Raw genomic sequence first — 27,064 nt, 5'->3', positions numbered from 1 at the left:
CTATTGTGCTTGTATGTGTCCAAAAAGAACAATGTTTTCCAGCTACAGTCAGGCAAGAACTCTTAGCTCTGGGCAGAGCTCCCAAATCCTCTTATTGATTAACAGCTGATAGAAATACCTCTGAACTGTCTACAAATCAGTTGCAATTAAAGTTCTTCTTTTAATACCCTTCTTAGCTATGTTCAGAACTCTTGCTCCATTCATGCAGTCTGCCCCACATACTCAGATTTACTATTGGTATAAGTTTGTTCAGGATGTATTCTCTTTGCACACAGCCTCAAGACATTAGTTAAACATTGTAATTAAAGGTTATACTGTTACCATTCCATGAGTGATATGCACAAGCAGATCAAACGGAAGCTAACACAAGATGGGGTATGTCCTCATGAAATCTGAGTTAAGTAACAGCATATCTGATTGAATCTATGGATCAAGAGGCAAAAAGTCTGGCTCTTACATTGAGTGCCAGTCTGACCTTGGACAAGTCATTTCAACTATGGGAGCTTCAGCTGTTTAATGCAGAAAATAAGCAGGATGGCCTGGATAATCTCTAGTTCCCCTCCAGCTCTAAATCTAAAGACACTAGTTTGTAATTATATGTTTTATATCTGCCTTCAGTGACAAAATATGCTGTAAATTTAAAGTTTTTGCCTAAAATTACAAACAATTACTTCTGTAGCATCCTGAATTCACAAACCTTAAACTTGGAATGAGATAATTCAAATGGATTAGAAACAGAAAGCATTCCCTGAAAGCATCCAAAAGAAAATTCCAAGATTATTATGAAGCTGTGAAAAGGCAATATCAATTGTAAATAAAATTAATATCAACTGTAAATAAAGTTATAAATAAGTTATATTTTATTTGCCTTTAAGTTTTTTGTTTCTTTTTCTCTTCTTGTTCTGATAAAAGGGGACATTTTTCCCACAGAATTTATTTATTTTTAGCTTTAAACATTCATTTTCAGGAGATTTTGAGTTACAAATTTTTTTCCCATCTCTCCTCTACCCCCCACCACAAGATGGCAAGCATACTGATTACCCCTTTCCCTAGTCTGCCCTCTCTTCTATCCCTTCCATCCCTCCTTTTACTCCCTTCCCCCTTAGTTTCTTGTAGGGCAAGATGGATTTCTATACCTCATGCCTGTATATCTTATTTCCTGTTGCATGTAACAACAATTTTTAAATATTTGTTTTTATAACACTGAGTTGCATATTCTCTCCCTCCTTTCCTCATCTACCCCCACTGGGAAGATAAGCAACACAATACAAGGTATACATGTATAGTTATGCAAAACATTTCCATAGTAGTCAAATTGTGAAAGACTAACTATATTTCCCTCCATTATATCCCACTGCCATTTATTCTAGTTTCCCCTTTAACTCTGTACTTTTTCAAAAGTGTTCACTTCTGACTACCCCCTCCCCAAGTCTGCCCTCCATTCTAACCCCCCTCTTATCCCCTTCCCCTCTACTTTCTTGTAGGGTAAGATATGCAATTGAGTTATTCCCTCCTTAAGCCAAATCCAATGAGAATAAGGCTGACTTATTCCTTTCACGTCCCTGCTCTTCCCCTCCATTTAATAGCTTTCTCTTGCCTCTTTTATGTGAGATAATTTACACTATTCTATCTCACCCTTTCTCCTTCTCCCAATATATTCCTCCCACATCTCTTATTTTTTAGATATCCTTCCTTCATATTCAACTCACCCTGTGCCCTCTATGTGTACATACACACACACAAATATATATACACTCACATATACATACAATTATATATACATACACATATTCCCTCCAACTACCATCATACTGAGAAAAGTCTCGATAGTTTAAAGTATCATAGTTCCATGTAGGAATGTAAACATTTTAACTTTAATAAGTTCCTTATGATTTCTATTTCCTGTTTACCTTTTCATGCTTCTCTTGTTTCTTGTATTTGAAAGTCAAATTTTCTGTCCAGTTCTATTCTTTTCATCAAGAATGCCTGAAAGCCCTCTATTTCATTGAATGGCTAATTTTCCTCTGAAGCATTATACTCAGTTTTGCTGGGTATTTCTTGGTTTTAATCCTAGCTCCTTTGACCTCCAGAATATCATATTCCAAGCCCTTCAATCCCTTAATGTAGAAGCTGCTAGATCTTGTATTATCCTGATTGTGTTTCCACAGTATTCAAATTGTTTCTTCCTGACTACTTGTAATATTTTCTCCTCGACCTGGGAACTCTGGAATTTGGCTATAATATTCCTAGGAGCTTTCTTTTTGGCATATTTTCTAAGAGACAATCAGTGGATGCTTTCAATTTCTATTTTACCCTCTGGTTCTAGAATATCAGGGCAGGTTTCTTTGTTAATTTCTTGAAAGATGATTTCTAGGTTCTTTTTTTGACCATGGCTTTCAGGTTAATACAATAATTTTTAAGTTATCTCTCCTGGGTCTATTTTCCAGGACAGTGGTTTTTCCAATGAAATATTTCACATTGTCTTCTAGTTTTATTCATTCTTTTGGATCTCTTTCATAATATCTTGATTTCTCATAAAGCCATTAGCTTCCATTTGCTCCAATCTAATTCTGAAGGAATTATTTTCTTCAGTTGCCTTTTGAAGTTCCTTTTCCATCTGGCCAATTTTGCTTTTTAAGATACTCTTCTGCTCACTGGCTTTCTGGAACTCTTTTGCCATTTGAATTAATCTATTTTTTAAGGTGTTATTTTCTTCAGTATTTTGGGGGGGACTCTAGCAAGCAGTTGGATAATATATAATAATAATAATTTTTCATTATTTTCTTGCAACACTCTCATTTCTCTTCCTAATTTTCCTCTACTTCTCTTACTTGATTTTCAAAATCCATCTTGAGCTCCTCCATGGCCTTGTGACCAATTCACATTTTTCTTGGAGACTTTTGATGCAGGAGTTTTGACTTTGTTGTCTTCTTCTGGTTCTATGTTTTGATCTTCTTTGTCGCCAAATAATGATTCTATAGTCTGATTTCTCTTCCTCTGTTTGCTCATCTTGCCAGACAATTATTTGACTTTTGAGCTCTTTGCCATGGTAGAACTCTGCTTCCAGAGTGGCAAGTGCTGTGTCCCAAATTTCTGGGGTTTTGCACAGCTGTTGTCAGAGCCCCTTCTAGGCACCTGCCTCAGAACTGTGAGGACTGCCTCTCCCCAGTCTCAACAAGCTGTGCCACATCAGTGCTCCTCCTCACTCCAGAACCGCCACCCAAGACTGCGACCCAGATCCAAACAAGGCCAAGCAAGAGAAACCTGCCTCAGTGCCAGCAAAGAGATTCCTGCAATTGACCTCTGGTGAGCCACTTGGTCCTCCCTCTGCCTGTGGGTCTGAAGCTCCAGAAGCAGTAACCACCACAAATGCCACCCTAGGGGCAGAGGCTAGACTGCCCTCTTCTCTCACCCAGGTCCAACAGAATTTTCCCACTGACCTTTTACTTTTTTTTTTAAAGCAATTGGAGTTAAGTAACTTGCTCAAGGTTACACAGCAAGTTATTTCTGGGTGTGGTGCTAAGTATCTTAGCCCAGATTCGATCTCCTGGTCATCCCGACACTGGGGCCAGTGCTCTTACTTGCTGAGCCACCTGGCTGCCCCTGACCTTTTATTTTCTCTTTGGAATTCATGGGTTGACAAGTCTGGTAACCACCACAGTTGCCAGTGATTCAGTCCCCTGAGGTCTGCTCTGGCCAGTCTGTGCCAGCACGGCCCATGTGAGACTGTGCTCCACTCCCAGGCTAGTGCAATAGACCCTTCCTTTTGGCCTGCCAGACTATCTTCAGCAGGAAATGTATTTCACTCTGCAGCTTTAAAATTTGTTTAGCCATTTTTACAGGTACTAGAAGTGGTTGGATCACAAGCTCAAGCAAGTTCCTATTTTTACTCTACCATCTTGGCTCCAACCAAGATAACCAAGCAAGCTTAAAGGGATATTTTTGAAAGTTCATACTACAGAAGTAATATTAAAGCAAATTCTTTATGACAGAGCTTGCTTCCCAATTCTTACTGTCAGGTACTCTAGTTAAGTGTTTTGTTGCCATAAACATATCTAGGACAGTCAGTTATAAGAAAAGTACTCAAATCAAAGCAGTTATTCTCCCCTAAAAGATATAAATCATAAATTTTGGAAAGTAGGGCTAGCTCTTTTAATCTTGTGATTTTTATAAGAGCCAGGATACACAACTTATTTATTGCCAACATAGACTTCAGGTAAGATCTAGGAGAGAAGCAGGATGGTGCGAGATAGACAATTTTCCAACTTTATCTTGAGTAATGCCATTATTGAATGTTTTCTTTTTTTTTTTTTTTGAGATGAAATTCACATTCAGAATCAGGTATAAAATTACTTCAAAATCCAAATATTTGGATAATACAAATTATTTTTGGATTATCTATAACTACTTCTATAGTTCAACTTCAATTTGAAATTCAGATTCCACATCAAAAGAGAAGTGTTGAGAGGAAAGAAAGATATTTAAAATGCTCAAAAACATAAAAATGTCCATTTTCAAAAATATAGTTACCTGAAACATATCAGTATCATCATCATGTGTATATTCCACCACTACTGTCTGGTTTCTTGATAAAGTGTAAGAGATACTGTGTTGACCTTTACAGCTGATCACCTAATTGAAAACAAAATTTTTAAAATACATTATAATTTCAATATGCTTACATTATAAAATTTAATCAACATATTTATTGCCATGCCTAGTATATAATATTTTTCTTAGTATATGAATGGTAGACACTCTGGTGGAGGATAGTCCAGGAAGGTGCTACTTTGCTCTACATAATTAAATGCCTTTTTTAATTGTCTATAAACTAGAAGAATCTTCTATTTTCTTAACTTTTGAAAAACTTCATGACTGCCAAGATGTGGGACTGCCACAGAATTCTACATAAACTTGTCTATTCCCTTTCTCATATTCTTCATCAAAGATTTCTCTGATACATGTGCAAATCATCTTCATAAATATTTTGTAGAGAGAGGCAAGCAGGCATATGGGTTGGGGGCTATTGGCAGAGATGCAGTGTGGTGCTGTGGAAAAAAGCATTTCTTTTGAAGTCTTAGGCCCTAAGTCCAGTTCAATTTCTGGCTTTGCTCCTTACTTGCTACCTCTATGAATGTGGGGAAGTATTTCTACCAATAATGAAAGATACAATAGTTTGTTACATTAAGTGGAAGATTCTAGACAGTTTTATGATTTATAAGATTAATTTTATAACTACAACAGAAAACTCAATAAAGATTTGGAAAGTGAATCCAGATAATAGGCAAACTATGAATATATCAGGGTAAATTTGTATATGTTATATTAAAAGATTACAAAAAATAACTTATATTTTGACTATCAATAATTTGGTATATAAATGTATGAGTAAAAACTAGACACAGGGTGTCCCAAATTAGTAGCATATTAGAGTGAATACTGGATTTAGAGTCAGAAGACTTAGATTTGAATCCTGACAATAGTCACTTTTGATAAACTACTTATTTTGGTACCTTGCTTCTTCATTGGCATGAGATAGGAACTTGACTAGATTTTCTATTGGCAATCTCCTATCTCTAATCTTCTGTGAAATTTGAATTTTTAACTTGTTGGCTATTAGCATAAAAAGTGTTTTTAAAAAAAGACTATCTCAATCAGGTCCACATGAAATAATTAAAATGTGGTGTAAGTGATCTACTCAGTTTTCATACCCAGAAAAGATAGAAAGTTTAAAGCTATTTCAAATACTAGAGAATTAGAAGTAACTATCTCTTCTCTGTTATCTCATTTAGCCTGTTTAACTGTATTATTAAACTATATGTAAACATAAAAATATATTTAAATTTTATTTATACTAAACTATATTGTATGTAAGTGTGAGGTTGCCTGAACAAAAAGATCAAAGTGCTTGCCCTCACAGAACTTACACTCTTGCTGGAAAATACAATACATACACAGATAAGTAATACAAAATAATTTGAAGAGAGAACACTGACAACCAATAAAAGTCAGAATAGGTTTCAAGTAGAAGGTGGAAAATAAGGAGCCTCTGTTTTTAGTCATACTTGACTTAGGTTCATTATTAGAATTAAATTAGAAAGAGGAGTGAAACCAAGATGGCAGAATAGAAGCACAAACAGTGTGGGCTGTCCTCCAGTCACTTCCAATACATGTAAAACTATGACTCTAGACAAACTTTAGAGCTACAGAACCCCAAAAGAGACAAAGAGAAAGAAAGCTCCCATGGAAAGAAGCCCAGCAGGAGGGATCTATCACACCAGGCTGGGAGCTAAGTGCAGCCCCACATGAACCACATGGTTCCCAGGACCAGGGCAGCCGCGACCAGAGGCAGGTCGAAGCAGACATCAGGAAAGAGAATCACCAGCAGCTGTGGCAGTTTCCAGAATTATCAAATCATAAATGCAAAAATGAAAGTAAAAGGTCAGTGTGGAACGTTGTGGAAAAAGGGGGACAAAGAGCACAGTCTGGCCCCTGCACACGGGGTGAGTAGTGGAGGCACAGTGGCTGTACAGCTGTTGTTGCCTGGCTGTCTCAGGAGCTCCTGGCCTGCAGATAGCAGGGGGACCAAGCAACCATTCAGAGGGTAATCGCTTTTGCTTTCACCTGCTTGGATCTGGATCATGACCTTGGGTGGTGGTCCTGGGGTGTGTGACCAGTAAGCCAAAGCTTGTGGTGTCTGTATAGAGTGCACCCAACAAATACCTCCAGCAGCTACAAAAACCCTAGCGATTTGGGACGAAGCTATCTCCATTCTGGAAGCAGAGTTCTACTGTGGCAAAGAGCTCAAAAGTCAAGTAACTGACTAGCAAAATGAGCAAGCCCAGGAAACATAATCAAACCATAGATTCCTTTTTTGGGGACAAAAAGGATTGAGGTATGGAATGGGAGGAAGACAGCAAGATCAGAACTCTTGCATCAAAAGCATCAAAGAAAAATATGAACTAGTTACAGGCCATGGAGTTCAAGAAGGATTTTGAAAAAAAGTAAGCGAAGTGGAGGAAAAGTTGGGAAGAGAAATGAGAAAGATGCAAGGAAATCATGAAAAATGAGTCAACAGCCTGCTAAAGGAGACCAAAAAATACAATGAAGAAAATAATACCTTAAAAAAATAGACTAACTTGGGGCAGCTAGGTGGAGCAGTGAGTAAAGCGCCAGGCCCGGAGTCAGGAGAACCCAAGTTCGGTTCCGGCCTCAGACACGTCACACCCACACAAAAAAACTAGCCATGTAACCTTGGGCAAGTTACTTAACCCCAATTGTCCTCCAAAAGGCCAAAAAAAAAAAGAGTAGACTAACTCAAATGGCAAAAGAGGCTCAAAAAGCCAGTGAGGAGAATGCCTTAAAAAGCCCAATTTGCCAGATGGAAAAGGAATTTCAAAAACTCACAGGAGAGAATAACTCCTTCAAAATTAGACTGGAGTAATTAGAAGCTAATGACTTTATGAGAAATCAAGATACTATAAAACAAATCCAAACAAATGAAAAAATAGAAGGCAATGTGAAATATCTCATTGGAAAAACTACTGAAGTGGAAAATAGATTCAGGAGATATCATTTTAAAATTACTGGACTACCTGAAAGCCATGATCAAAAAAAGAGCCTAGACACTATCTTTCAAGAAATTATCAAGCAAAATTGACCAGAGGGCAAAACAGAAATTGAAAGAATTCATCCATCGCCTCTTGAAAAAGATCCCAAAAAGAAAAGTCCTAGGAATATTATAGCCAAATTCCAGAGTTCCCATGTCAAGGACAAAATATTGCAAGCAGTCAGAAAGAAACAATTTGAGTATTCTGAAAACACAATCAGGATAACACAAGACCTAGCAGCTTCTACATTAAGGGATCCAAGGGCTTGGAATGTGATATTCCAGAGTTCAAAGGAGCTAGGATTAAAACCAAGAATCACCTGCCCAGCAAAACTGAGTATAATGCTACACGGAAAAATATGGTCATTGAATGAGATAGATGCCTTTCAAGCATTCTTGATGAAAAAACCAGAGTTGAACGGAAAATCTGACTTTCAAATACAAGAAGCAAGAGAAGCATGAGAAGGTAAAGAGGAAAAAGAAATCATAAGGAACTTATTAAGGTTGAACTATTTACATTCCTACATGGAAAAATGATAACTGTAACTCATAAGACTGTTATTAGCATGAGTATAGTTGAAGGAAATATATGTGTGTACATATATATATATATATACACACACACATATATATGTATACTTACATATTATATGTATGTATAGGAGGGAGTATGTGTATATAAATATATATGTGATTGTGGGCATATGTATGTTCATGTATACATAGAGGGAACAGGATGAGTTGAATATGAAAGGATGACATCTAAAAAATAAAATTAAGAAGTGAGAGAGGAATTTATTGGGAGATAGAGGAAGGAGGAGATAGATTAGGGAAATTACCTCATATAAAAGAGGCAAGAGCAAACTGTTACAATGGAGGGGAAGAACAGGAAGGTGAAAGGGAGTGGAACAAGCTTATTATCATTGAATTTGGTTTAAGGAGGGAATAATTTAAGTCACTCAATTGGGTATCTTACCCTACAGGAAAATAGAGGCGTAGGGGATAAGAGGAGGGATGATAAAAGGGAGGGCAGTTTGGGGGAGAGGATAATTAGAAGCAAACATTTTTGAAAAGGAATAGGGCCAAAGGAGAAAATGGAATAAGTGAGGGGAGGGATAGGATGGAGGGAAATGTAGTTGTCTTTCACAATATGACAACTATGTAAATGATTTGGGTAACGGCACATGTGCAACCTATTCAATTACTTGTCTTCCCAGTGGGGGCGGGTGAGGAGGGAAGAAGGGAAAAAAATCTGGAACTCAAAGTTCGAAAAACAAAAATTAACTAAATAAGAGTGTCTACAGACCATCTGAGAATTCATGAAACTTCGTGAGGAAGGACAGGGAAAGGCTAATCAGGAAGGAGACAGCACTGATTCCACTGGTCAGAGCTTTCTTCCCCAGCACTACTCATTATAGAGGTCTTACTGAGCCCCTGCCTAAGATGCACTGGTTCTGAAATGTTAGATAACAAAGAAGCTACATCAGTAGCTTGGGCTCTAGTCCCTGGGACCAATTAATTTTTTTTAATCAAATGCTTTATTAACTTCTAATTTACATTGCTCATTTCGTCCAGATTTTGAATTACAAATTTTCTCCCCGTTTTTCTCCTACCCACCACCCCAAAGTAGCAATCCCACTGGATATCCCCGCCTCCAATCTACTCTCTCCCATATCTTCTCCAAAACCCTCTCATACTTTCGAGTAGGGCACGGTGGATCTCTATGCCCCAGTGCTTGTATATCTTATTTCTCATTTACATGTAAAATAGTATTGATAATAGCATATATGTTTATATGTATTAAACATTTGATATTAAAACTTTGAATTCCAGATTCATTCCCTTACTCCCTTGTCACCCATCCTTACTGGGGAGATAAGCAATTCAGTATAGGTTGTACATGTGTAGCTATGCAAAATATTTTCTTATAGATATGTTGTGGAAGACTGACTATATTTCCCTCCCTCCTATTCCACCTCCCACTTGTTCTATTGTCTACTTTGATCCTGTCCCTTTTAAAAGTGGGTGATTCCAACTTCCCTCCTCCCCAGCCTGCCCTCCCTTCCATCATCCCCCCTATCATTCCCTTCCCCCCTACTCTCCTGGAGGGTGAGATACCCTATTTAGTATATATGGCATTCCCTCCCTGAGCCAAATTCAATGAGAATAAGGTTGACCCATTCCCTTTTGCCTTCCTCTTCTTCCCCTCCATTGTAACCATTTTCCCTTGTCTCCTCTTTATGAGCTAGTTTACCCCATTCTGTCTCTTCCCATCTCCTCTCATTATATTCCTCTCTCACCTCTTAATTTTACCTCTTAAGTATCATCCCTTCCTATTAAACTGGTCCTGTGCCCTCCATATATGTATATCTGTAAACATATATACACACATTCACATATGTATTCATACACCCATATATCCTCCTATACAGACATACGTGTGTATGTCTATATACATACATATTACATATATATGTATATATGTATATATGTACATAAACACATACATTTCAATTCCCTTCAACCATTCTCATACTGAGAAAAGTTTCATCAGCTACAATTATTGTTTTTCCATGTAGGGATATAAATAGTTCAACTTTGGTAAGTTCCTTATGATTTATTTTCCCTGTTTAACTTCTAATGTTTCTCTTGCTTCTTGTATCTGAATGTCAAATTTTCTATTTAACTATGGTTTTTTCGTCAAGAATGCTTGAAAGTACTCTATTCCACTGAATGACTATATTTTCCCCTGAAACATGATACTCAATTTTGCTGGGTAGGTGATTCTTGGTTTTAATCCCAGCTCCTTTCACCTCTGGAATATCATATTCCAAGCCCTTCAGTCCCTCAGTGTAGAAGCTGCCAGATCCTGTGTTATCCTAATGGTGTTTCCTTTCCACAATATTTAAATTCTTCCTTCCTGGTTGCTTGTAATATTTTCTCCTCGATCTGGGAACTCTGGAACCTAGCTATAACATTCCTAGGAGATTTTTTTTGGGGGGGGATCTTTTTCAAGAGGTGATTGGTGGATTCTTTCAACCTCTATTTTGCCCTTTAGTTCTAAAACATCAGGGAAATTTTCCTTGAGAATTTCTTGAAGGATGATTTTTAGGCTCTTTTTTGATCATGGCTTTCAGGAAGTCCAATAATTTTAAAATTATCTATCCTGGATCTATTTTCCAGGTCACTGGTTTTCCCAATGAGATATTTCACATTGCCTTCTATTTTTTCATTTGTTTGGATCTGTTTAATACTATCTTGATTTCTCATAAAGCCACTAGCTTCCATTTGCTGCAATCTAATTCTGAAGGAATGATTCTCTTCAGTGAGCTTTTGAAATTCTTTTACCATGTGGCAAATTTGGCTTTTTAAGGCATTCATCTCCTCATTGCCTTTTTAAGCCTCTTTTGCCATTTCAGTTAGTCTATTTTTGAAGGTCAGGTTGTTGACTCATTTCATAATTTTCTTACATCGTTCTCATTTCTCTTCCCAATTTTTCCTCCACTTCTCTTATTTGATTTTCAAAATCCTTCTTAAGCTCCTTTATGGCTTAAGCTCCTGGTTACAGCTCGTGTTTTTCTCGGAAGCTTTTGGTGCAGCAGTTCTGACTTCACTGTCTTCCTCCTGTTCCATGGTTTGATCCTTTTTGTCCCCAAAATAGGAGTGTAAAGTTGGGTTGCTCTATTTGCTTTGCTTCCTTTGCCTGCTCACGTTACCACTTCATTACCTGACTTTTATGTTTTTTGCTACAGTAGGACTCTGCTACCAAACAAGGGAGCTTCATCCCAATGGCTGGGGTTTTCTCAACTGCCGAAGGTATTATTTGAGTGCCCTATCTGAAGCCTCCACACAAGGAGGTGTGTCAAGCTGGTCACACACCCCAGAGCCTCTTCCCTAGACCACAATCTAGATCCAAGCATGTTAAAGCAAGAGCAATTACCCCTCAAACTGGTCGTTTGATCCCCTTACAATCTGCAGGCCAGGAGCTGAGGCAGCCACGTGGCTGAAGCAACACGGCCACTGAACCTCAGCCACTTCTCACCCCAGGGGCAAAGGCTTCTCATCAACCACACTCCCAATTACCAGATCCCAAAGTCCACACTGCATTGACCTCTCACTCTCTCCTTAGTATCTATGTGTTAATAATTCTGGAAACCACCACAGCTGCTGGTGATCTGATGTCCCTCCAGTGGCAGCTGGCTGTGGCCACCATGAGGCTAAGACCTCCAGCTCTAGTGGAGCTGGGCTTGACTCCCAGAGCACTGTGCTGGCTGATCCCTGCCAGCCTGCCGGACTCTCCTTCGCTGGAGATTAGCTTCTCTATATCATTCTGTGGTTCTGTAGCTCCAAAGTTTCTTCAAAGTCACCTTTTACATCAATTGGAGGAGGTGGGAGGTCCTATTTCTACCCCGCCATCTTGACTCTGCCCTATAATTCCATTTTCCTTGGCAAGTGATTACCAGGTCTTATACTACTTTACTTTCAGATACTGACTTATCTATCAAAACACTCACAGGTATATTATTGTATTTTATTGTAAAAGCATCTAATCATAAGTTAATGAACTTGTGAAGAAATGTACACCTCACACAAAAAGGACTTGTAAGTCAAAGCAAAAATCACTTTCAGGTTTTATGATCACCCAAGTATGCATAAATATCAGAAAGTAATATAATCTTTCTAAGATTTAGTTTTGATATATTTCCTTCATAAATTCAGGAGTGGTTATTAAAATGCATTACAAAATTTAGTACCTTTTACCAAATGAAAACATCAAGGTCTCTCAGATCACATGATGAGAACTAGTGACCTAGAACAATGGTTTACAATTAGGTGCCACAGCCTTAACTCAAAGGGGATAATGGCTTGATCTCAAATGGTGTGTGATCAATCAATCAGTTAAGTGGGAAACTGACTAAATTCCACTTCTACCACTGATGGCAAATGATGGAGCATATCTCTAAAATGATATACATACATACATATGTGTATTCATATATATATATATATATATCCTTATCCCCTCAAATTTTCCACGTCCAACCACTTTGCTCCCAACATCCCCAATGATAGCACTAGATTTTCGGGACAATTATAATCTATTTGCTACCTGGACAGCCACCACAGCATCTATACAAGTCACAAAAATTCCACTTCCCCATCACATCCACCTCTGTACCCAGATCACCTCTTGGCTTTGGCAGGTACCCCTCAAAAAGTGGGGCCCTTTCACCTTTTTGCTTTGAGCAGGACAGAATGAGTGACCCTAGAATAGGAGCAATGGATAAACTATGAAAGACTACACACCTTTTAACCTATCTTTCGCCAAAAAACTCACACATTTTTCAAACTTCCTTCTGACCGTCTCAGGGTCTCACCCCTTTCCCACCTCAGTGATCACTTTAGTGTCCTCTTGGATGTCAAATTTTGTTATTTCTACTCTGTTCTCTTTTGTCTACTAATATAGCCAACACACTTCAAGGCACTCATCCCTTCACTCTTGTTATGGCCTAACTGGTCTCCCTGCCTCAAGACTCTTCCCCCCATGATTCTATCCTTCACAGATGCCAAAATAATTTTCATAAAGCACAGGTCTGAATAAGTGATTAATCAACTCTGGTGGCTCCCTAACTGAATCTGGGATCAATTATTATTTCATATTTATCTTGCCTTTTTAAAATATCTATGGGAGGGGGGTAAATTTTTAGAATGTACATGATTACCACAGTAGTACATGTATGGGATTTATAGACTGGGACTGGACTGTCATTAGTATAGGGAATACATGGATGAAAAAAGTCACTCTACCAATGGAGGTAAGCATGTCTTCTCCACTTTACAGATTAAGAAATTTAGAGATTAAGTTGTCCAGGGTCACAACAGCAATATCTGTCACAGGCAGCACTTGAATGTAAGTCTTTCAGGATCCAAAACCACCTTTCTCATTTAATTTAGAAATAATTAAATATATGTAAATATTACCTACTGAGGGTTTCTGCTAAATTTCATCTTGACTAGTTGTAATTTTAAAAAAGGCTTGGGGACCACTACTGACCACTACTAACATTCAAAATATGGTGGTCATGATGGCAAAATGGCTGGAAAGTATGTTATGAGGAACAAAACTGGTCTGAAGAAACCTTAATGGAGTGGGGAAAGGGGAAGGTGTTTATAAAAAGAATGTACCTGTATCCTAATTACTCTTTGAAAAATATTTCAAATCACTAATAGTGACAAAATTACAAATCAGAAAAACACTGAAGAATCACCTGACAACCAGCAAAATGGCAAAGATGACAGTGGTTAGAAATAGTCTATTTTGTCATGGCTGTACAGAGACATGCAGACTAATACAGCATCAGTAGAGCTATAAATTTGTCTAGTCATCACAAAAGCAATTTAGAATTCTACATTTAAAAAAGCACATCATCTGCCTAGGAGACCCCACCATTAGATATATGCCCTCAAGGAGATTAAAGATAGGGGGGAGGTTTCCTTTATATCAAAATATTCACCGCAGTACTTTTTTGTGGTAGCAAAGACCTGGAGTTAATAGTTAACTTTTTTTTTTAATTTCCAGTTCTAAATTCCCTACCTCCTTCTACCCTCTTCCCCACTCATTAAGAAAGCAAGAAATATAACATGCATTATACATACAAAGATGTGCAAACCATATTTCCCCATTGTGGTGAGGGGGAAAAAAGCAAGGAAAATGAAGTAAAAATATATGCTTCGATCTTCACTCAGACTTCATCAGTTTTCTCTCTTGAGGTGGAAAGCATTTTTCATCATGAGTCCTTTAGATTTGTCTTGGATCGCTGTCTTGATCAGAGTAGTTAAGTCTCTCACAGTTGATTAGCATTAGAATATTATTTTTACCATGTACAGTTCTGCTCATTTCACTTTGCATCAGTTCATGCAAGTCTTCCCAGGTTTTTCTGGAACCATCCTCCGCATCATTTCTTATATCACAATAGTAACCCATCACAATCATATACCACAACTTGCTCAGCCATTCCCCAATTGATGAGCAACTCTTAAGTATCCCATTCTTTGCCACAACAGAAAGAGTGGTTATACATATTTTTGTCCTTATAGGTGCTTTTTCTTCTTCTTTTTTCTATCTGAGGTACAGAGATAATAGAGTCATTGCTGGGTCAACAGGTATGCTCATTTTTTTTACCCTTTGGACATAGTTTGAAATTGCTCTCCAGAACAGCTAAACCAGTTCACAGAACTACCAACACTACATTAGTATACCTCTTTTGCCACATCCCTTCCAGAATATGTCAGCTTCCTTCTCTGTCACTTTTGTGAAGGGGTCATGCACAACTTAGAAAAAGATATACCCCCTTTCTATTCCTGTTCATTTTCTTCCAGGGATTAGATATATCTAGGTATGAGAGTAGTAAACTGAGATCCTCATCTAGTATAGTTTTACTATTTCCTCCTGTAATGCATTTAACTTTTCCTTTAAGAATATGGATGCTATGCCATTGATTCAGATGTTTAAATACTGATATTACTTCATTGTCTATGATTTCTTTTAGTAAAATGCAATTTCCCTGATTATCCCTTTTAATCAGGTCTATTTCTGCTTTTGCTTTAGCTGAGGTCATGAGAAATGACCTCTACCGTTTTTTTTTTTTTATTTCAGCTGAAGCATAATAGTCTTCTCCAGCACCTTTTTTTTTTTGCTTTTTGGAGGGCAACTGGGTTTAAATGACTTGCCCAAGGTCACATAGCTAGGGGTGTGTGTGTGTGTGTGTGTGTGTGTAAAGTGTCTGAGGCCGGATTTGAACTCAGATCCTCCTGACTCCAGGCCTGGTGCTCTATTCACTGTGCCACCTAGCTGCCCCTCCCAGCACCTGATTTTAATTATTTGTGAGTCGTTCTAAGTGTGTGTCTTCTAAACAACATTGTTGGATTCTGATTTCTAAACAATTCTGTTACCTGCCTCCATTTTATGGGTGAGTTCATCCCATTCACATTATGATTGCTGACTGTGTTTCCCTTCACCCTATTCTTATCTTTTTTTTTTGGGGGGGGGGGGTCCTGTTTCTTCATCAAGTCTGTTTGGCTTTTCACTACTGCCTACCTTAATTCTTCTTATTCCTACCCTTCCCCCACCCCATCCAGTCCCTTCCCTTCCTACTTCCTTGTTGGGTAAGATCAATGTGTATGTGTTTATTCTTCCTTCTGAACTAGTTCAGATGAGAGTGAGGTTCAATCATTGTCTATTTCTTTCCCATTGTAAAAACTCTTGTGTGATTATTTTATGTGAGATGACTGTCATAGGACAATCTATTTCCTTTACCTTTATAGAGATGGACAATGGAGGCATCCTTGAACCCCTGGAGAATGACCTCCTCTTGCCATATAACCTGGAAAATTTCAGTCAACTTTTGTATGATCAATGAACCCGCTACCTTGTAAATTTCAATTGGAATAGAATCAGCACAGGTATTTTGCCACATGAAAGGAGCCTGATAACATTCAAACCTCTTCTTCAGTTGAAGTTTCAGCCAGGGAAGAATTGACTTCAGCATCGAGTGATGATGGTCTGTTGAGAACACTGTGAAAGTGTTCAGCCCATCTCTCTAGGATCATAACTATCACTAATCAATCTGGCTCAATCACTGAGAGGTACCATAGGTCTTTGGCCTAAAAAGAGCCTTCAGGGCATCATAAAAGCACTTTGGATTGTTGCTATCAGCATAAAATTGAATTTCACCTGCCTTCTTACTGAGCCAGAAATCCTGCATCTCTCTAGACTTTGCCCATACTTTACTTCTGATGGAATTAAAAGCTGCCTTCTTAGAGATGGATGAACTGTCTGTGTCCTGCTGGTAATCCTGGAATTCTTGTTTTTCATTTAGCAGCTTCTAAATTTCCACATCATTTTCATCAAATCAATCTTGGTGTTTATAAGTATTCTGACCCAGATGAGCAAATGCAGTGGTATACACCTAATCTCTAAAAGCTGTCCACTCCTACTCTGCTCCACTGTTGCCAACTCTGTGTTGGCTCAACTTTCCCTCCAAGTTATCAACAAACCGTTCTCACTCAGAGAAGAGTTCTAATTTGCCAAGCATTCAAACTCCACTTCAAGAGAGCACAACTCCGGCCATGTTGTTCAAATACAAAACATACACTTGCCAGAAAGACTATTTTATAGAGAACTCAGACAGGGCAAGCACTCACATGGTGATCAAAAAAAGAAATACATTGACACTCTCAAGAACTATGGAATTGATTGACATGGGAGACAATGGCAAATGACCACTCAGCATGGTATTATTCCTACATCAGAGAAGGTTCTGTGTTCTATGAGCAAAGCAGAATTGAACAGCTCAAAGGAAATGCAGTATGTGCAAATTTGGAGAATACACCCCAAATGTTCACACAGATTATTTGTGACTGACCTGTGGTAGAGCATTCCAAGCTCATACTGGTCTGATCAGCCGGTTGGATACACTGAAACTTGACTTTAGCATGGTGATGTCATTTTGGTCCTCTACAAGAACTAACCATGTGAGATAATTTTCCCCATTCTTCCTTTTCTCTGCCTTGTCTCCCCAGCTCTTCTCCCAGGACATCTCTTTCCAATCCTCCCCCTTTTCTTTTGAGATCATCTCAACATGATAAAGTTCTTAGGAATTACATGTAGCATCTTTTCATTTGGAAGTGAATTTGACCTTAAGTTCTTTATTATTCCTTACTCATGTTTAACTTTTCATGCTTTTCTTTGGTCTTGTGTTTGAATTCCAAATTTTCTATTCAGCTCTGGTGATCTTTCCATCAGGAATGCTTGAAAGTCTTCTATTTTATGAAATATTTATTTGTCCCCAAAAGGATTATACTCAGTTATGCTTAGTAAGTTATTCTTGGTTATAATCATAACTTTTGCCTTCTGGAATATCATATTCCAAGCCCTTTGCTTCTTTTTCATGGTAAATCTTGTGCAATCCTAACTGTGGCTCCATAACAGCTGAATTATTTCTTTCTGGCTCTATGAAATATTTTCTCTTTGACCTGGGAGTTCTGGGATTTGGTTAAAACATTCCTGAAAGTTTTCATTTCAGGATCTCTTTCAAGAGATGATTGGTAGATTCTTTCAATTTCTATCTTGCTCGCTGGCTCTAAGATATCTGGGAAATTTTCTTTTATAATTTTCTTATACTATCTAGACTCTTTTTGTGATCATGACTTTAAGTAGTCCAATAATTCTAAAATTATCTCTCCTCAATCTATTTTAAAGGTAAAATTGTTTTTCCAATGAGATATTTCATATTCTATTTTTTAAATTCTTTTAATTTTATTATTTTTAATGTTTCATAGTCATTAGCTTCTATCTGATCAATTATAAGTTCTAAAGATTTTTCTTCTTTATGTTAATTCTTTTTCATAATTTTCTCATATTCATTTGCCCCATTTCTTCTCCCAGTTTTTCCTCTACTGCTCTTACTTTTTTTTTTAATTTTCACTCTGTTTAAAAAGCTCTTTATTTAGCTTTTCTATGAATTCTTGTTGGACTTGAGTCTAATCTGCATTTTTTTTCCTTTGAGACTTACTTTGAAGATTTTTCAACTCACTGTCTTCTAAATTTGTGCCTTAAGATTTCTTGTCACCATAATAACTTTTTATGGTCATTATGATAATTATTATAATTAAACATTTAGTAATATAATTATTATAATAATTATTATTACTATTTGCTCATTTTCCAGTCTATTTATTGACTCTGAACTTTATGTTGTAGTTGGGCTCTGCCTACCTGGGGGGAGGGACATGGTAGGGGAGGAGATGAGGTGACTGTCCCAAACTTCAGGTTTTTATGTCCCACTGTGTTTATATTTAGGTCTGAGGGCCTTTAAGTTTTTGTTGTTTCCAAGGTGATGTGACCTGAGGACAAATGTGATCAGTGCTCTCTCCTGATCTCTGCTCTGGTCTTTACTTAGGTAGAGCCCCTGCTCTCTTTCAACCACAAGTGCTTTCCTCTGCCTTAGAACTACTCAGAACTGAGAATGAACAATGGATTTGACAAATGACAACTGGTTATGTGTACAAGGATCTCCTTAACCTCTTTCTAACCAGGTGTTTGATCCCCTTTCTGTCTCCAGGTGCTGAGTTCTCATTTCTGCCACTGCTGCCACCATTATTTCCAAGGCCCATAGCTGGTGCCACTTTTGCAGCCTCATGGTCCTGGCCAGCCCCCTACCCAGTGTTCACAGACCTTTCTTTCTGTCATCCTAAGTTATTCTGGACTGGATAAATGACTCACTTTAACTTTTTGTTGTTTGTGTCACTTAGAATTAAATTTGATGTGCTTTTTAAAGTGTTGGGAGAGCTTAAGAAAAATGCTCCCCATACTCTGCCATCTTGGCTCCATCCCTGTTACTCAACGACTGAGACTCAGTTACTATTGTTTATGCTATTGCAACTTGGGTGCCCATTACTTGGAGAATTAATAAACAAATCATGGTACATATATGGAATATTGTTGAATCAATCATTTATTAATTACTATGTGTAAAGCAATGCACTAATTAAACACAGTCCTTTACTTTCCATAGAAATAGAAAGAAAAAAAGCACAGTCCTTACTCTCCAGAAACACATTCTAATGGGTGAGAAAATACATATGGAAGTGTTCAGCTATAAATCAGCTGGAAATATTCCATGGTGTTTAGGGATCACATGGTAAAGTAGATTTTAATGCTCCTTCTTTTCCCAAAGATGAAATCATATCAGTGTCTGATGCTGAACCATTTGTTAGTACCAAGAACTTTCTTTTCTGAGTCTTCACTGACTGTGGTTGTACACCTGCAGGAGCAGTTGTACCTGCACAGGAGTTGCTTCCCAGGCTGAGGGTACTGGTCTGGAAACATCGCTATTCACAAGGCTCTTGAGTTTAGGGTTCTGGGTTATTTCTATCAGTGCATATGGGGAAGTGATTCCAAGATGCTGGTGGCTTGACTTTCCTGTAACAACTGCTTCTTGATTCTCCCTCAGGGTGTGTTACTTATCACATTGCAAAAATCAAGGAGTACAAGGAATTCAGAAGGCATAGGAATACTTACATACATTGATATTGAGTGAAATAAGCATAATCAGGTAAATAATATATAATAACATTGTTAATGGGGGGAAAACATGATTATTTAATTACAATGACCATATAACGTGGTCCTAAAGAAAACTGAGAAAATATACCTCACTAAAGAAGTGGAAGACTATTGTTACATAATACTATATATACTGTCATATGTAATTGGTCATCATTAGTTTTAACTGACTTTTTTGTTTCTTTTTAAATCTCCAATAAAAGGGATAATGCATTGAATAGGGAAAGTATAAGTCATCTATTCTAGCTCAGCATTATAAAATTCAACACAAATATTAACTATAAGAAATTATTTAACACAGGATTTAGAAGCTTCTACATTAAAGGATGAGATGTTTTGGAATATGATATTCTAGACGGCAAAGGAGTGAGGATTACAACCAAGAATCATCTACCCAGCAAAACCAAGTACAATATTTCAGGGGGAAAACATATATTCAATAAAATAAGAAGACATTTAAGCATTGCTGATGAAAAGACCAGAATTGAACAGAAAATTTGATTTTCAAATACAAGACACATGAGGAAGCATAAAAAGGTAAACAGGAAGGAGAAATCATAAGGAATTTAATAAGGTTAAACAGTTTACATTTCTACATAGGAAGATACTTTTAACTCCTAAGAACTCTATCATTACGGCAGTTAGAAGACACATCACATAGATGGATGTGAGTTGACTATGATGGAATGATATCAGACACACCCTTCCCCCCAAAAAATTAAGGTGTAAGAAAGAAGGATGTACTGGGAGAAGGGGGAAGGGAGAAGTAGAGAGGGGTAAATTATCTCACATAAAAGAGACACATATGGAAGAGATTTTTACAGTGGAGGGGAAGATTGGGGCAGGGAAAGCAATACTGGAAACTTACTCTCACTGGAGCTGACTCAAAGAGGGAATGACATACACACTCTGCTGGGTATAGAAATCCATCTTACCATGCAGGTAAGTAGGAGGGAAGGGATATAAGAGAAGGGAAGGCAAACTGGGGGAGGTACGACAATTTATGATTCTACATAAAAAATACAAATATTTTCATATCTTTGATTATTTCTCTCAGAGAACTAAAATATCTACACTAACCTTTTATCTTGGCTGTATCTTGTGGAGTCCCCAAAGCCAACATTAAGCACCTGGGGAAAAGCTATGTATGTGCATATGCTAGAACATTTAAAGAATAACTACAGAAAGGTACTTCCTACATATGGTTGTAGAGGGTGCCAGACATTCTCCCTAAGCCTTGGGTCCCAAAAGACAAGCCACGTATCAACAATTAAAAATTCAAGGCACATGTGCGGCCCTTAGTCATACAGAGGCAGGGATTGAGGATATCAATGGTAGTACCATAAAAGGATATTATTCTTCAAAAACACATAGCTCATTCATGTTCCAAAACAGACAAAATCAATCAACCAACAAGTATTTATTAAGTGTCTCCTATTATGTGCAAAGCACTGTTAGGTTCCAGGACCACAAAGAATGAAACTATCATTACTCTAAAGGAGTTCATATTCTAACAGAGGACACATATAAATATGTGCACAATAAACATAAAGACAATAAGTATAAATGAATGTGAAGTATATAACTAAAAGGTAATTTGGGTAAGATCGCACAAAAGGTTTTGTGTAGAAAGGAATATTTGAGCTTGCAACCTAGAGGAAGAGAGGGATTCTATGAGACGTAGGTAAAAAAGGAATATACCAGTCATAAGGGATGGCCAGCCAGTCCAAAGGCCAGAAAAATGATATGGAGTATGGAATATGGTGTGTGAGGAACACAAAGAACACAAAGCTTGGCTGTATCACAAATGTAAGAGGCAGAGAAATGTCCTGGAAAAATAAATTAGGAAGTTCTTGCCAATATGACTGAACAGAAGGAGAAAGCCCAGTTTCCACATCGCTAATCACAAGGTACACTAAATGAGAATGAATATAAGCTTTGTCATAATAAATAACATGTTGCCTTAACTGTCTCTTGTTAATTGGTTACTATGGCTCTTAATTGTTCCTTAATTTTAAAGAATTATTGTTTTATGGCAAATGAAACAATTCACAAGATGGAAAGCAAAGGGGTTATATTTATTGAAGATAATGACACAAAACAGATATGGAGTCTGAAAGATTCCTTCAGGTTATTTCACTTCTGTAATTAGATAAGGAATTCATCTCTGCCTAACATCCTTCTCTTATGTAATCACTCTCATTTGACGTCATCTTTGTCCCTGACCACTTTCCACACTGAATAGCAAAGTACTTCATCACTGACATAACTCACAACTACTCACAGTGAAAATAAATTCCATGAAAAATTCTTTGAAAATGGAAATATAAGACAAAGTAAAAAATGAAAAGGGCAATGAGAGTGATGCAAGAAAATTATGAAGAGAATTAACAGCTTGGCTTAAAGGGGCATAAAAAAAACTGATGAAAAAAACAACATAAAAAACTGAACTGACCAAATGGTATAAAAGAGGCACAAAAATTCGCTGAAGAATTACTTAAAAAGAACTACCCAAATGAAAAAAAGAGGTACAAAAGCTCACTGAAGAAAATAATTGCTTAAAAATTAGAATTGGGCAAGTAGAATCTAACTAATGACTCCATGAGACATCAAGAATCAATAAAACAAAGTCAAAAGATTGTGACAGAATATTATTGTGCTACAAGAAATGCAGGATGGTTTCATGAAAAAAAAAAACCTAGGAAGACATTTATGAGCTGATGCAGAATAAAGTGAACAGAACCAATCTTTCGACACAGTAATAGCAATATTGTAACAATGATCAACTGTGAAAGATTCAGCTACTCTGATCAATACAATGATCCAAGACAATTCCAAAGGACCTATGATGAAAAATGTTCTCTATCTCCAGAAATAACTGACAAACTCTTGGCTGCAAATGGTACTATGATTTCCTCACTTTATTTTTCTTGCTTTATTTTGTGACATGGCTAACGTGAACTGATATATTACTTGCCTTCTCAATTGGTAGAGGAGGAAAGATAGGGAGAGAAAACATTTGGAAGTCCAAATTATTTTTTAAAAAGAAATGATAAAAATTAATATTTTTAATGTAAAAAAAGAAAATTGAAATATGAAGATATTTCAGTTTGAAAGTACTTCCTCTATTATAAATAGATGGAACAAATGAAACAGCACACCACTATAGCTTAATCACATATTAATATATAGCATAAATATCAAAAGATTTACAAGTACATAGCAAATAGAAATTCTCCACAATACTATGCAATTACCCCAAAGGAAAACAGGATGACAAAATAAATTTAGTCTATTATAATCTAAAGAAGTTCCAGATTAAAAACAACAGGAGTTTTGTAGAGTATTTTCTTTCACTCCTTTTGAAACAATTTGTATATTTAAGTTACTGAGTATTATTTAAATGTTTTGTAGAAATCACCTATAAATCTCCCAGGATCTGAGCTTCTGTTTTCCTTTGGTGTGTTCCTTTACAATTCAATTGCTCTTTATGAAAATAGATTTTTTTTTTAAAAAGGTCTCTGTATAAATGCTCATTTGGATCTTTTTAAAAAATTGTCAGTTTTGGTGACATACAGAACTGTGCACAGGAGGTTTTGATAATTATTTTTCTTCTCTATTGGGATTTCACCTCGCTTATTTTTTACTGTTAATTTTTCTTCAAAAATCCTTAATCGACAATTAAAAACAAAAGCCAAAAGTTTAAGATGATCCAAGAAGTCAGACAACAAATTCAAAAAGTAACTTTCAAAGCTGTCCTGATCATCCATGCTTCCTTCTGGCACTCCTTCTGTTCTTTCCTGTGAACTAAAAAAATGCTTCAGTGACCCTCTTTCTTTTTCTGGCAATGCTATTGCAATCTACACTCTCCATTCTCCTCCCTCCCACCAACAGAGGAAAAAAAAGAGAAAAGAAAAATTCTTGTAATAAATACCCATACTCAAAGAAAACAAATACCAACACTGGTGGGAAGAAAAAAAGGTATGCCTAAGTTTGCACCTTGAGAATATATCACCTCTGGGTAGCATGTTTCACCACTGGGCCTCTAGAAACATGGTCATGCAGTTAATAGCAATGTTAAACTTTTCAAAATTGTTTGTCTTTACCGTGTTGTTGTTATTGAATAAATTGGTTCTTCTCACTTCACTGAGAATCAGTACATATAAGTCTTTCTAGATTTCCCTTTCTTTCATCACTCACTAGTAATTTCTTACAATGCAATAACATATCACATATATTTACATCATAATCTGTTCAGTCATTCTGCAATTAATGGGCACCACAGTTTCTGATTTTTTGACTATAACTAAAAGAACTGTTAAAATGTTTTTGTACACATGGATCTTTTTTCCTTGGTCCCTTTGGGGGCAGTTTAGTAACTTTGAGAGTATGATTCCAAACTGCATTCCAGAACAAATGGACCAATTTACAGCTCTACTTAAATAGTGCATTAATGTTGTGCCTGTCCTGCAACAATTATCACTTTTTTGTCATTTTTGCCCATCTGAGAGGATGAGGTGAAAATACATACTTGCTTTAATTTACATTTACCCATTTATGGTGATTAGAGTAATTTTTTCATAAGGCTGTTGATAGTCTGTGTTTCTTCTTTAAGAATTACCTGCTCTTATTCTCTGATTATTTCTCTATTGGGAAATGGTTTATATTTTTGTTTGTTTGCTTGGTTTTGCTTTTTGGAGGGGGGAGGGCAGGGCAATTGGGGTTAAGTGAATTGCCCAAGGTCACATGGCTAGTTTTAAATCTGAGGCCAGATTTGAACTCAGGTCCTCCTGACTCCAGGGCCAGTGCTCTATTCACTGCACCACCTAGCCGCCCCAAGATTCTAATCTTTAATTTCTTTCTTTGGTGTAAGTTAAAACTTTATGCTATTAAGGCCAAATGATATTTTTATATCATTGGGAAAAGATCTGATGAGCTAAAGCAGCTATTTAATTTTTTCCCCAGTGGAACCATATAGTAATGTCATTCATGTAGCATAAGTAATTAATAAGATAATTTATTGTAACTTTCTCTTTAATTAGTGGTTAAATGGAAAAGTTCTCATGTAGTCATCAAATACTATAATGTTATTACAATGCTTGTATAATGGTAAGGGAATCTGAAGATCTTCCCTAACCCTTAATAAGCCTAAGTGAATTTGAGGACCTTTCCTGATTTGAAAATATACTCTGCCCCCTAATAGGCTCAATGTGGTCACATGAAGCCTATGGTGGGAGGAGTTTGCTGAAGGGTGGAACAGAGCCTACAAGAGAAGCTTGTTTAGGGGAGGCTTGTTTTTCAGGAAGTCCACACCTTGTTATTTTGTAATTAGGTCGAGAGGGTTGTGATGTTCTCTGACCCTGGAGAAGGTGCAATACATATATACACATATGTATACCTCTGAGGTGAGATTTTGCTTTGGGGCTCACTTTGGCAAGAGTTGTGTGATTGGACAGATGAGGCTCTGAGTAGCCATTGAACCCTCTGGCTTTGAAAACGCAGTTGTTGGTGCTTCTCTCTCTGGTATCTAACACTGTATGGATGTAATGGTCAGACAGCTAGAAGCCCTATCTGTTGGTTTGCTGAATTGTGGTTATTTTCTCTGTCTGTATTTTTGTGTCTGCTTGTAACTTGTTTGTATTTTCTCTGAAATTCACGGTGCTGAGCTTTTCCCCTAAACGAGGAGAATTATATATATTTGATTAAAGTAAGATGGTTAACCCCTTTTGGATTGCTTTCTTTTAGAAAAGCCAATCAAAGAACCTGCGCTAGCAGCCATTTTGGGCACGCTAGGGTGCTTGCCACTACAGCTTGGGACTACGCTATATGTTTACAGTAACAATCATGAACCATGGGTGCAGAAACGAATGAGAAGATTTTGCAGTGATCACAAAGGCTGCCTAAATGTTACTGCGCCTTGCAGGTGCCTTGTGCAATAATCACAAGACCAAAGATAAGTTCCTTTGTATGGCCCCGGGACTTTTGGGTGTTCTTTTTTTGCTCCTCGGCCAATAGACTGATTTCTACTATGTGTTTTTACACACACACACACACACACAAACACACACACACACAAACACACACACACACACACTGTGAATGCTATGTGTAGAGTACATAAACATGAAATTACTTTATCTTTTGAGAAATATTAATTTTTGATCTTTTGGTAAAAGATGTATGACACCTTCTGTTAAGAAAAGTGGGACTCATCTCATACCTGAGAAGATGAGAATAAAATGATGGTAATTGACGTGCTTATATGAGCCAATAATATTGAATTTTAGCCAAAACTACAATATTTCCAGTTTGCAGAAGTTTCAGTTATCTCCACTAATATAAATGTTTCATTACTATGTGGCTCCTTGTGGATCTGAATGGTAAAGAAAATTACTTCATAATGTAGGTATCTCCCTGCCTCCACCCCCCCATCTGCAGTTAAAGAATTAAAAAAGGGCTATCATGACTATGTATAAAGTCCAAGATCCTTTTAAATAGATGGATCATCAGAAAGCTAGCTACATAAACAAACCAAAGCATATGGATAAAAAATGGCTGTGAAAGTAATTTCCAAAATTGTGAGCTGCATGGCTTATTTTTGTTTAGACATCTGATTCACATTCGAGAATTAAAGTTCAGTGTTTCTGAACTACTCAAATATTCTAAGAATTTGGCTCAAATAAGGGCAAGACTCAAGATAAAAAAAAGAAAGCAAATATTAAGAACTAGGGATCTGAGTCAGGGTGTGGTGAAGACATAGGAGAAGGAATGGAATACTTCAATTATTTTTTTTCCTCAATAGTATGTTTTTTGAAATTAGATGTAAAGATAATTTTCAAAATTTATTTTTGTAAAATGTTAAGTTTCAAATTTTTCTCCCTCTCTCCCTTCCTTCCCCAAGATAGTAGGAAATCTAATACAGGTTATATTATGTACAAACATGTTAATTTTATTTCCACATTAGTCATGTTGTGAAAGAATCAGAACAAAAGGGAAAAACCACGAGAAAGAAAAAAAAAGTGAAAATTGCATGTTTCAATTTGCATTCAGATTCCATAGTTTTTTCTTTGGATGTGGTTAGCATTTTCCATCACCAGTCTTTTGGAATTATCTTGGATCACTGTATTGTTGAGAAGAGCTAAGTCTATCATTGCTGTTACTGAGTACCATGTTCTTCTGGTTCTGCTCACTTCACTCAGCATCAGTTCATGCAAGTCCTTCCAGTTTTTTCTGAAAGCACCCTGCTCCATCATTTCTTATAGAACAATAGTATTACATTATATTCATATATTACAGCTTGTTCGGCCATGCCCCAATTGATGGGCATC

At 37.0% G+C, this 27,064-nt stretch overlaps 1 protein-coding gene across 1 annotated transcript in view; it reads right to left on the bottom strand.

Moving 5' to 3' along the window:
• The window catches only part of PELI2 (pellino E3 ubiquitin protein ligase family member 2), a 144,961-nt gene that overhangs the window by 28,847 nt on the left and 89,050 nt on the right, over positions 1 to 27,064 (bottom strand). The window contains exon 3 of the mRNA XM_069092259.1: positions 4,531 to 4,632. Coding sequence (XP_068948360.1) covers positions 4,531 to 4,632 — 102 coding nt within the window. The remainder of the gene's footprint in view (positions 1 to 4,530; positions 4,633 to 27,064) is intronic.

This window comes from Petaurus breviceps, unplaced genomic scaffold (genome assembly GCF_028583685.1).
Source record: "Petaurus breviceps papuanus isolate PSGF00001 unplaced genomic scaffold, PetGlider_PUasm1.0 189, whole genome shotgun sequence".
Lineage (NCBI taxonomy): Eukaryota > Metazoa > Chordata > Mammalia > Diprotodontia > Petauridae > Petaurus > Petaurus breviceps.
Note: the sequence above shows the minus strand (reverse complement) of the source record. Positions and strands in the feature narration are given on the sequence as shown.